Source organism: Anoplophora glabripennis, unplaced genomic scaffold (assembly GCF_000390285.2).
Source record: "Anoplophora glabripennis isolate ALB-LARVAE unplaced genomic scaffold, Agla_2.0 scaffold61, whole genome shotgun sequence".
In the NCBI taxonomy this organism is placed as follows: Eukaryota; Metazoa; Arthropoda; class Insecta; order Coleoptera; family Cerambycidae; genus Anoplophora; species Anoplophora glabripennis.
The window spans coordinates 1,414,453-1,427,505 of record NW_019416237.1 but is presented as its reverse complement, the minus strand read 5'-3'; the positions used below and the strand labels follow the sequence as shown (position 1 = coordinate 1,427,505).

Sequence of the window (13,053 nt, the reverse complement as noted above, 5' to 3'; positions counted from 1 at the left end):
TTTGATGTCGTTTGTTCTAAGTAAGGTCCTTCATGCAATGTGCAACTTGAAATTTAAATCATGCTTGTATAATTGGATGTTAATAAATTTTACGGTTTGTTATAAAAAGTAAATTATCATCATGTATTTATTTCTAGGTAAAATTTTCAGTATTCAAGCCATTGATAGATTTCGGTAGATATTTCAAGCTATACAAATAAATCTGAAAGAATATCAATTTTTCAGTTATGTTTCAAGGAAACTCATCTATATTTCCGTAATACTGGCAGAAGGAGTTACTTTTTGCGAACATATTTAAGAAATTATTCAATATCTGACGAGAATTTCAAAAGTGGTTCGTTTTTTCAATTTTAGAGTTGGAGTTTAGTTTAAAAATAAAAATAACAACAAAATCTAATACTAATACACTAAAAAAGTATCTCGAATCAAAAGAATATGTCCAAGAGCTCGTGTTCTGTAAAAAAACATTTTTATTTAACTTCGGGTTGTTCCGGATGTGAAATTTTACTTAAATACTAAAAATATTTCACAAAATAATTTTTTTTAAATAATGATAAGTTTGAAACTATATCGTAAGGATGTTGAAGTTTTGAAATTACATTTACTTGTGCAACCATTTCGCAGAATTTGGACGCCACTGAGTATTTTGGAAATTCGTTAAATGCAATCGATTGCAAATTATATTAGAAAAAAAGGGACGACATCTGTAGGCTCTGGGCAAATAAATGTATCATCGATGTTAAATATTAAAAACACAACACGCAAATTTTTATTAATACATAACGGATACACTTGTTATATCTACTGAGCCCATTAGTACAAATCAAAGACGAACCGTTAGGAAACAAGTCCTCGGTGTTACGGAAGCGGCACATTAAATAATGTACAAGACATAAGCCCCTCGTCTTGACGTACAAAGACAATAATAAATACGACAGACGGAGGGCCGACCCATGTGATGTTTGTTCGTCTAAGCATCTGTAAACAATTCCCGGCATTGTCCTCCTGCTGTACGGACATTCTGCAAATATTTCCGCCTGATTTCGCCCCTTCAAAAAGTAAAAAGGGAATAACTGATCACCGTTCTTTAAAAGCACAAAATGGAGCTACGCATCCACCGGAGGGTCTCGTCAGATTTTGAATAGCGAGCGTGTATACAGGATATTTCAAAATTAAATTTGCGAACTTAATAAAAAAAAAATTTAAGATATTTATAGCTTTCCTAAGTATTTTTTTTGATATGTTAGATTCGTCGTTAACTTTTCTTTAAAGACATCAACAAAGTTAATATACTTTATTCGATAAATTTTTAAATTCAATTAATTTCTTTTATTAAAAAAAAATTCGCAGATACCAACTCTGTTTTGCCTTATAGAATAGCCCCGTATATATTTATAGAAACTATTAGAATGCTTTATCCGGATTGCAGTGATATATGTAGAGTTTGGTGCACATACATCTAATACCAAGCCCTCATAAATGATTAAAAGCTTATGCAACCAACATTGCACGATTGGTATTTTCAACTAAAAGTTCCTGGATTTTAACGTCATCAATGATATTTGTATTGAACAGTGACAAACCGTTGCGTCTACACTCGAGATAATATTGCCAGTTGGTTGAATAATATGTCGTGAAAAACTGCTTCAATCGAAAGCCGGTAAAACAGAATGTTGCGTTTTAACGTAGTTGCATTAATGGTTTTAAATTTTATCAAAAACTTGATTGTCAACGCGAAGGAAATAAAATTACTGTTCTAAACAAAGTTACTGGTCACGTGGCTTGTAATCATTTATGAATTACTGAAGATACCAAAAGCATGTGCCATAAACGTAATGCGAAATGAATTATTGTTAGTTGCTGAGCAATCAGTCCGTCATTCCATCCAGATCTGTTATAATCGTAAGTGTTCTAACAATATGTATAAATATATACAGGATGGTCGATAACGCAAAACGAGTTGGATCTGTGAAAAGTGTGAAGGAGAAAATATAGTTGAAACCTTAAATAAATACGGTTGTGATATGTTTCATTGAATTTGGTATTTACCAATTAAATAAAAAAACAAAGAATATTGCATTGAGATATGTACGTTTATCTGTCCGAATATAAAGGCAAAACTAAAAATTGCACCTACATTGTTTTCAGAAAATAATTCTGTTATAAAATATATTTGGAAAAAGTAGTCCAAACAAAGAAAAAAGCTCTCTAAAGTAATATTTCAGACAGGGCGTCCAGAAAGGAGGGGAAGGACAACTTCCTTGAATGAAAATAAACTAGTTGATATCAAGTTGTCTCAGTACAATGTTGTTTCCCAAAAGGATGATTTTTTTGGTAATCAGAGACGAGCATTTTTTATGTCTATTAAAGTCTACAGTTATACCGGCTGTTTCAGAAAGACCTCTCGTAAATACAGGGGTTGATAGTACGACAAAAAATAAGTATTTTTTGTCTTATGAACTATAATATCTATCTCCTCTGGTTTTCGAGATATAGAATTTTTACGAAAATTTCCAAACGGTGCGAAATATTTTTATGAAATTTGGTATTCCGGGGTTTTTAAGGATGCCAAATACGCTGGTCTAATTATTTTTTGGATATTTCATAGAGGGCGCTAGTCATGCTACATTCGTATTACATTTTAAGTTCTAATTTTTTGAGGTTAGGTTTTTTACCATTCAGGCTCCAATTTCTAATGTTAATTTTATTTTCTAAAAATAATGTACTCTTGTTAGAACTTCCTAATGTGGACGGTGTTCGAGAAAAACGGCTTTTAATTGAACTCTTACAACATTACGGTGTATAAAATACAAGACTTTTCACAAAGTAGGCTTATGTCAAAAATTATTGATGGATGTCTCATAGACAACGCATACATTCTTAGTAATATTTTAAACTCTAATTAACCTCATATCAAAATCTTAGTGACTGTAATTAGTCATTACTAACTACAGTCATTAACAGTCACTAAAATTTTGATATAAGGTTAATTAGAGTTTAAAATATTACTAAGAATGTATGCGTTCTTTATTAGATATCCATCTTATTCTTTGTCGTACCCCCTGTATTTACGGGAGGTCTTTCTGAAACAGCCTGTATTTGAATGCCCCCAAAAACTCTGTCCATATTTGATAACAACAATAGAAAATTGAAATCGATTTTTCGAAGGTTCCATTAAACATTTTTCAAAATATGTACCAATAAAAAAATATGGTAAAATGTGATAGAAAACAACCTAGTGCCAGGTATACTAAACAATCACTTACGAACTTCATAAATTTTAGGGCACTCAACTTCAAATCCAATGCACCACTTAATTTTTAGGTGTCTTAGGTCTGCAGAAATGTTTCATAATGATTTTATCCGTGATTATCTTCTTTTGGTCATTATTCGTATTTATCTCAATTTTTAACGCTACTATTTATTATTTTCGAAACTGCTGCCTACCGTAAGAGTAATATTATTTTTTTTATTTTGTTACATCGATTTTGTGTAATGTCCATAGGAATGCTATTTATTTGCCTTCTCTTTGCTCCAAAGTTCAGTCATGTAGACTTGGTAATCTTAAATCTTTCAAAGAATTCAATTCCATTACAATAATTACGTCTATTAAAAATTCAATTGGAAAAATCATTTGTCTTGACAGTTCGTTGCACTTCGCCAAACGTTGGCAAAAAATTGAGAGCTTTTATGAAGAGAAGTTTACTCACCCCAGTAAGTGATAGGTTAAACAGAAAATAAGCAATCCATTAACTTTAAAATTTAGGAGTTTTAAGACTCAGCATTGTGGAAAATGAGCATTAGTCTCTGTTTTAGTTAACGAATAAACCCATGTTCATCTTCGGCTGTCTAAATATACCAAATTCCCTTGAAGTATCTTAAAATGTGATGGAATTATTTAAAAAAAATGGAATATTTTTGTTATATTACTATTTAAAGAAATAAAATTGTATTAAAAGATATAAATCAGTTTATTTTCATCCAAGGGCGATCCTTGAAGTTTGACATTCAGTCTCATTACGAAAGTAATATAATTATTATATAATTAAATTAATGTTTTAATTTTGAATCATCCTGCATGCGCTTAAAATGAGATGCTTTAAAATTAATGCTATGTAAGCGACAGGGAATTGTTATCTTTTAACTTTTTTACATCTTTATCCTAAATTATTTTCACTAATTTTATTTATTGTAATTCATTTCTATAGTCATAGGAATTTATTTTGCACTTAATATATAATATTTTGTTAAACTTTTCGTTCGTTTTATATATTTTAAAGTTTTTATTAATAAACTATTTATTTATTACAACCAGTTTTTTATTATGTTCTCGATGTCTTGCGTTTTGTAATTACTTTTAACAGGATACATGCCTTATATATCTCCTCTCTTACTTCTCCCCAGGAGTATATAATTTTAGACGAAATAGAAAAACAACGCTCGTCTCGTTTGCTCCCTCATTTCCTCAGTTATTTTGTAGAGCTTTAGGGGAATGGACTCCGCCATTGTTAATGCCTTTTGTAGTTCGTGTGATGTGACTGTGCACATTTAACAGGAGCTGATACAACACCCCCCGGACTGTCGAGACCTGAAGACCTCTTCACGTCTCCAGTGGAGCTCAGTAATCGGCACCAACTTAATTGTGGTTCCCCGACTATTTTCTCCACCTTGCCAGTAAGTATTTCATTGATATCGTTGATATTGGGCGCCATAAAAGGCTGACAGACTCGAAAACTTACAAACGGTTGCGCGTTCAAATGCTTTAACAGTTTATTTTAAACATCAAGTCGACCGCATACCGAATGCCATGTCAAAATATCTTAAGTTTACAGTTTGACGAAATTCACCGTGTCCGCGAGTTTCAGATGCGCAGTGGCAACGATACCAGACTAGCACCGGAGCTTATTCTCCGTCTGTACAATCTGAGAAAGGAAATCCATAGTTCAGACAAGAACTATGGAATTCAAATCACTTGTAATCCGAAAAGTGCACAATGTCGTGAAACTGTACACAGTATATTTAAATTTATTACAGAACAGGTACAAAATGGTGATATAAAGTAGCAAAGGCTGCTGGCATTAGTATGAGTACGTACAGTGGCAAATACTGTAAACCAAGGGGAAACTATTTAAGTGGTGAAGGTAGTACTACGAAGAACTGTCCAAAATTGGTACGTTCAAGAAAACACGGTACTTGTACCTAGACGTATCCATAAAAAGTTCCATGAAGATATGGGGTATACTGGCGACAAGGAAAGTTTGCGTAAGCTTTTGCATACCATAGAATTCCGGTGGCGCAAAATAATACCAATAAGAATGAGACAAAACTTTGAAGAAAATCGACCAACAGTTTTTATGGATGGCTTGGTAATGAAAGCAAAAAATATTGAAATGAGGACCAAACAAAAAAATTATATAATATTTAAAAAATGTATAAGCCAACATTTAAAATATAAAATAGAATTGTACAAAAAGTATCATAATATCCTGAGACTACCACCATACCACACTGAACTCTATCGAACTTGATTTAGCATCACTCAAACAATATACTGCTAGTAAAAGTGTTGCTTTCACTTTGACAGGCGTAGAAAAGTTGTGTAATGAATTTTTCGACATACACCACAAGAATTGAATACTCGCTATCAACATGTCAAAAAAATTGAAACAGATTGGATGACTTTAGAGGCTGTACTCGCGCTAGCTATCGATCAAATTATTATTAACCTTCAAAGTGATGATGATCAAATGATGAATATATTGTCTGTAAAAATTACACGGTCATTAAATAGGGTAAAGTAGAGATAACATACTTTAAAGCTTTCATTGAAGAACACCGGCACACAAAAAGAACTCGAGTACTAAGATGTAGACTCCGGTAGTGCTACTCATTTTAATGCCAATAATCGCTAAAACACAATCCTTGTCAAAGTTTGGCTCCTATTTAAGGTTTGACAATTTAATTAATAGAATATCAGGCACACAAAAAAGTTCCAACCCAAAGATCACATATCACATTCGACGTATTTTAACCATCTAAAAACGGTACCTTAGTATGAATTTATGCACGACTGGCCAGTGTATTGTAAAATCTATATTTATGGTGAAAATGAGCCCAAAAATCGCCCAATCATGGCCCAAAATTGATTTTTCTCTACATAATATCTGAACATATCATATTCGACGTATTTTGACGAGCTGAAAACGATCCCGAGATCCCGTAGTCAAACTTTAAGTGCGACAGACCTGCAAACTTCCTGTTAGACGTTTTAGACGAAAGCTGCTTTATTTGTAGAGAAATATCATTTAGGCATATTTTTTGTGAAACATGAACGGGACACAAAAGCGATGCGAAATAGGCACAATTTGTCTTGCTAGCTCAACATGGCACAGCACAGGTTCGGATGACGTCACATTTGTGGAATAAAATCGTCCTTGAATTTTAAATTTCATATACAAGGTGTCGCATTAAGGTCGGCGAGGTACGATATTCGATAAAGTATAGGCCCTAGAACTTCAGGAAAACAATTTTTTTAAAATAAATCGACCAAGACAAGTCGCTAGAAATAGTTTTCAAGTTCGTAGCTCGGTCGCTAGGGGGCGCAATCTACATGCCAAAGCATAGAGTTGAATTTTTCTAGTACAAATATGAATATCCGGATTCATTGCTCATAACTTTTGTTATTGATATTTTGTTCTATTTCTCGACAGGGTGAGGGAAGCCCCTAATGCCTGATCAGGAAATTTCATTTTTAAATGATTAGCTCATCAAAAGCCCATAGTGTTATACCTCGTTGGAAAGGTCTTTTCATGCTTTATCTCTTGGTGAATGCGTAATGTAATTTACCCCAATAAGGAAATCTATAGATGGCGTTATTTTAAAAGAATGTCGTTTTATGGATTTTTCTCAAAAATTTTAAATGCATTGCTATAGTTTTCTTTACATAAATGAATTCAGCACAAAAAATTGATGAATATAGTATAAGTGTGATATTTCTAACGAAAGTGTTGTTTATTTATTGGTGCTATTTATCCAAGTTTAGTTTTTCACGTTTTCTTAAAAAAGTGAAATAGCAAGTTTTTGTAGGTTAATTTGAAGAGCATAAAAATAATTACATTTTGACACCAAACGGGGCTCGATATCTTTTTTTGTTATCAAGTTATTCGTAAATTAGTGAGCAAAAAATAAATAATGATAGTGAATTGAGGAATACGATGCTAACGAAAAGACATTTAATTACCAAAACAAAATGCGTTTATAATAGAACCTACCTAGACCACGCAAATGAGTGAGTCAATAACAATCTCGAAAATAATAACAAACAGATACTGATATTATGTAACGAAAGAAAATTTAAATTTTAACAAAGTAAAGATGTTTATAAATACTCGAAATGCATACCATTATTTTCAATACAGGAATTTAACCTTCGCTGCGTGTTTAGGTAGGTTTTTTTTTGGTAATTAAATCTTTTAATCTCAATGAATCGGGCTATCCATATTTGTACTTTTAATATACCTGAATAGGAAACATTTCTGAGAAAAATTCAACTCTATGTTTTGGTATATAGATTGCGCCCCCTAGCGGCCGAGCTGTGAACTTGAAAACTATTTCCAGCGATTTCTCTTGGTCGATTTATTTATCAATTTTTTTTTCCCGAAGCTCTAGGGCAAGGGTCGGCAACTGGCGGACCGTGGTCCAGGTCCGGACCGCGGAAGGTAAAATACTGGACCGCCAAAAATTTTTTGAAAGTATAAATTACTCAAATAAATTATTTAAAAAATGTTTTTTACGTTTAAGTGCCAATCTTATCATTTTTTCTAGTATTTTACAATTGTGTGTGTTTTGAGTTTTTAATTAGTAAGCAGATTAAATTTGAGTCCAAATTAAAATAAAAAAAAGAAATATGAATTTTTTTCTGGACCTCGTTAAAAATTTTCAAAAGTATCCGGACCGCACCTAAAATTACTTGCCGACCCCTGCTCTAGGGCCTACACTTTCTCTAATATCGTACCTCACCGACCTCAGTTGGACACCCTGTATACCCGATTTTATATGCATAATTTCTGGAAAAGTTCNAAATTTTTTTCCCGAAGCTCTAGGGCCTACACTTTCTCTAATATCGTACCTCACCGACCTCATTTGGACACCCTGTATACCCGATTTTATATGCATAATTTCTGGAAAAGTTCTAGTACCTACTTTACTGTAAAACAGTTTGAACATGTCAAAACTTGACCAATTAAACACCACAATTATTACATAATTTCTATGTGTAGCTTATTATTTTCAGAGATTAGTAAATTAAAAATGTCTCTTTTTTAAATACAATTGCCTATTTTTCATTCATTATCGTTCATACTGTTGCTTTGTTATCGTGCGGATGTTGCGTAATTAATTCCTATCCGTTGGTGGTGTTTTGTGGACAATTTAATTTGTTGATTTTTAATAAATAGTGCGTACGCCTATGTCCCGCGGCTCAGTTCTGTCAGCCCTACTGATAAATCAATGTAAAGCTATTCGTGGCCTGATTCACACAATATTGGTGAGAAACACAGTTCTATTTATAATATATGGAAATTTCTTGTACTACGAAATATTATCTTTTGGGGAAATAAATCTTATAAATATTTAATTACCCTTTTCTTTATGGGAGGATGATGTTTCTTTCATTAATTTTTTATTTGTTTTTCACAAGTGACAAAATACCCAAATAAATACACTAAACCAATCAGTTAGAGTCAAAAGAATTTCCGAAATATTTCATCGAGAATTAAAAACAAAACATTTTGAAGCTCTAAGATTCTAGTTTTTAGATCTTTCAGTCTTTTTTAGTAGCGCGACAAAAAAATTTTGCAAATTTTTTTATTTTTTTTTTCCGAGTTCATGGACTTGGAAATTTTTTTTTCAGCTAAGCCATTGCATGGACCAGATAGCTTGTTTATTCAGCTTTAATTTTCGTTTTTAAAATTTCGATACGACCATTATTCATCAAAATATCGGATATTTAATGGAAAGGGATCCTTTTGTCTTCAATCATCGATATCTCGGCGACAAATGGTCGTACAAAGAATTGAAGAGCAGTTTCGAAAACTGTAATAAATGTCCTATAACATGCTGCCGCAACTTTTCGGAAATTTCTTTTTTTTTTCGTCTTTTACACGAATTTAAAATAACAGGAAAAAAAGGATCATTTATGTTTTTTTAGAAAATTGACGGCTAAATTAGAAATATTCACGAAATGACTAATGTTAAGCATGACTTTTACAGTTCGATATACCCAGAAGAACCCTGTGAAATTTCAACTCGATCTAACGAACCGTCTCTTTGTTTCAAACAAAAAAAAAAAGGGTTACGTTTTTTGAGATTAAACACTTCATAATCATGATTAAAATGGAAAAAACAATTTTTTTGAGGTTCTCACATTTTTACCGCAAACATTTAAATTGATGAAAAAAAAAAAATTTTGTTTTCGAAAAACTCGAAATGTTTTTTCAGAAGAAAAAGGGAGTTTTGAAAAAAACTGTTTTTTAAGTGATTACGACTGCACAGAAATTAATTACAAAGTCTCAAAAAGCGGTATGAATCGGGATCGAAATCTGGTTGGGGTCATCCACAGACTACCTAGAGTGTAGGTACGTTTCCTATCCCAAAGCATGGGAACCGATGAAGCCAAATTGCGGTGAAGTGGAGTGTGTGAGGTAATCTGACCGCGCATACTTTGATCAGGTCCGGATTAAACAGTACTTTTACACTTATGACAAATACACATTTTTCAAGTTTGGAATTCAGTAAATAATATATTTTAATGTTTTGTTTAAATAAACCTACAAAATAATTTAAATATATTTATTGTCCTCACAAGTTCTTATCCATATTTTTAAATTTTTTTAAATAAATTCACATTAAAAAAGTTTTTTAATATCTACATGATACACAATTTTATTTTTTGTAGCTTGGGGTGTACTGTTTTTATAGGAGTTATTAAAAAAATATATTATTATTTCTATTTCTTAAATTGTCATTTTTCTTTTTTAAACGACAGTTTGCTTATCACTCTTGGCAGGTTTAAAATTGGCAGTGCATTTTTGGATAAATTCCTAGCGCCGTTTTTATTAATAATGATAAACTTGAAAATGTAAAGAACATATAACAGACGATTTTGAGAGCGCCCAATCTTTTTTTTATTGGCTTTGACACTTTCCAATTTCGTTTCCACCCTCTTTAGAAAACCTGAGAATAAAAACAAGAAAATGGGTACCTAATACAATTTTATTCAGTCACTAATTACCTGTAATTTAATATTAATGTATGTTTATTATTGAAATTATATGTTGAGGGTTCAATATTTATAATTATTTTTAATAGCCATCATGAAAATAAACACCAATTGTGACAAAAAGCTCATTGTAAATAGCCGGTTGATAATGAGCCTGTATATTTACATCAGTTAATAACGTGGCACTAAGAAACATGAAGCCAACACTGGAAATAAGTGCAGGTGAGATGGAGAATGCCGCGCGAAGCCGTCGAAATACCATAAAATATTTTTATGTTATTACTTACCTAATGAATAAAATTTCAGCACTATTGTGAGCAGATCTGCTATTACAATCGTCAACGATACACTGCCCACGTGATTGCACAAATAAAAACAATATATTTAATAAAATACTAACAATGTTAACACGTCGAATGTCTAACAGCGATGTCTAACAGCGCGAGGCTAGCTGGGCTGAGGTTGGGCTGACGGTTGGCTTCACCGGCTTGCCTCTACATACAGTTCAGTCTCTTTTGTCTATGGATCATCAACTTCAATTTTAATTTAATTAAAAGCTGATGAACAGAGTCATAAGACAAAAAAAGCCGAATCGTGCTGGAAACAATTGGATTTTGGTTTCTTCAATGTCCGGAAGGTTTTCCAAAAAATAAAAATCGAAAATTTTTTGAAAATTTTTCGAAAAATATTTTTTTTTTAATCAATTTAAAAATTATTTGCGGTAAAACTGTGAGAAAACCTCAAAAAAATTTTTTTTTTGTCGCGCTATTAGAATTGCATGATACCGTAGCTCCTAAAAATTTTCGAGCGAAAGATGCTTTTTTTTTAATTCTCGATACGACAATTTTTCACTTAAATACAATCTGTCAAAAATCACCGAAAAATTTCGAAATTTCATTTGACCCTTCAATTGTTTGGTTTAGTGTAGATGAAAAACTAAAATTAACTCTACCACAAATAAAAAACTTTAGACGATTTATTAATTCTTGATGATTTTCCAGTCGCCATCGAACTGCGACATGAGCAGTACCCTGGGCAGATCCCGGCCAAGGCCAAGGGACGCGTCCTACTCCAACTTCGCCACCACAAGGAGGGATCACATCATAGCAGACGCGATTCCAGGACCAGAGAGCTGCGTTTAAGCAGCTTGTAGAGGACAGCGCCCTGTGTAGTATAGAATAGTTGCCAAGCGTTTCATTTTCTACTCTACATACTACACGATTCTTTGGTAGAGTGAAAAGGGAGAACAATAACAGGTTACCAGACCTATCTAATAAGTAAGCTGAAGAATCTCTGACTGAAATATATTCTAGTACATCTATTTTCGAGCTTATGACGTTAACTGTGTTTATGTGCAGGCATCAACGAGTTTCTTTAGGCCTATTTTTTGTTATGAACGAACTTGAAATCAAACTGATTGTCTGAGTTATGCGTACAATGATTTCATTTGTATTTCTGTTGTATACACAAAAAGAGTTGGGTGTTTGAATAAAACAAAATCCTAAGCTCAAGGGGAAGATTTACTTTTAGTATAAATACTGATTTTGAGTATTACTTAACATTTGTAGGAATGAAATAATGTCAGTTTATATTGAATTATCGGAACACCAGCGAACTATTTAAGGGATTTTATCATTTTCCAACTGTAAGAGTGTTCTTGCGGTAAAGTCCATCGGATAAATTGCGAAGGCTGTTGAACTTCATCCACAAGCAAACGCACACGTTGCATTTTAAATCTATTGGTCCTCAAAGCTTGTTAAAAAGATCTAAGAAACTGTCGTAAGTGGAAGTGGACTAATTCCTTCAAAACTGATAGACAATCTCGGGACCATTAATTGAATTATATCTTCCATTAGTGGAATCAAGTCGGGACCTTTTCCAAAGCAAGGGGTCCTACTAGATTTGTCAGGATTATTAACTGGATTGGATGAAATTTATAAAAAAATTCAAAAGCTACAGCCATATGTAGTCCAGTCACTGAAGGCAAAAATAAGGTAAAAGCTCCCAATTTTTTCGGATAGCATGGATTTTCCTGAAAATTTGCATACAATCTCATCTGACCCCCCACTTCAAAACTTATATTGTCTAGATGTGTGCTTTTTTCTATTTGGTGGTGAAAACTACCCTTGTACGAAAGAAATGCGAAAATCGCAGATTTACTTATTTTAAAGATTCAATTCATGTTCAAATATGTTCAAAGTTCCTTTCATCTATTTTAATATAGGTCATTTATGAAATTTAATTACATTTCAACCCTTAGAAGTCCTTAAAAACTACCCTTCCATGGCCAAAAAAAAATAGAAAAAAAGTATTTTACAGTTTAAAATGTTCTTTTGGTGCATTCACAATGTATTGCATTTCTATTGTTATTCATTAGAAAGCTTATGACTTATTACAAAGTTGTAACCTTTAAAAAGCATCCTTTATAATAAAATAAACAAAAAAATATTATTGAAAGCTTGAGATGTTTTGATGGTATGCATATGTTGAATTATAAACTTTTTATTAGTTTTTACAATGATCTATGACTTTTCAGCCACCCAAAAAACCCTTATGGAAGACCTACCCCTCATAAAAATTTCCTAATAATTATATGTGAGTATGATGATATAATAATTTTTTTTTTAATTTTATTGAATTTTATTCTTCATATTTTTTTATTAAATTTATATCAAAAAAAAAATTTATATACATTATAGAACTTTTGTAATTTTAAAGTTATAAATTTACTCAAAAAAAACATTTTATAGGGAATTTAAAGCACTTTAAGTTCT

General features: G+C 32.1%; 1 protein-coding gene across 1 annotated transcript in view; it reads left to right on the top strand.

Annotated features, from left to right (window-relative positions):
• The window catches only part of LOC108917711 (nephrin-like), a gene marked incomplete at its 5' end in the record, with an annotated part of 223,120 nt that extends 211,699 nt beyond the window's left edge, over positions 1 to 11,421 (top strand). The window contains 2 exons of the mRNA XM_018724448.1: positions 4,556 to 4,674; positions 11,281 to 11,421. Of these exons, the coding sequence (XP_018579964.1) occupies positions 4,556 to 4,674; positions 11,281 to 11,421 (260 nt within the window). The remainder of the gene's footprint in view (positions 1 to 4,555; positions 4,675 to 11,280) is intronic.
• Positions 11,422 to 13,053: the final 1,632 nt, after the last annotated feature.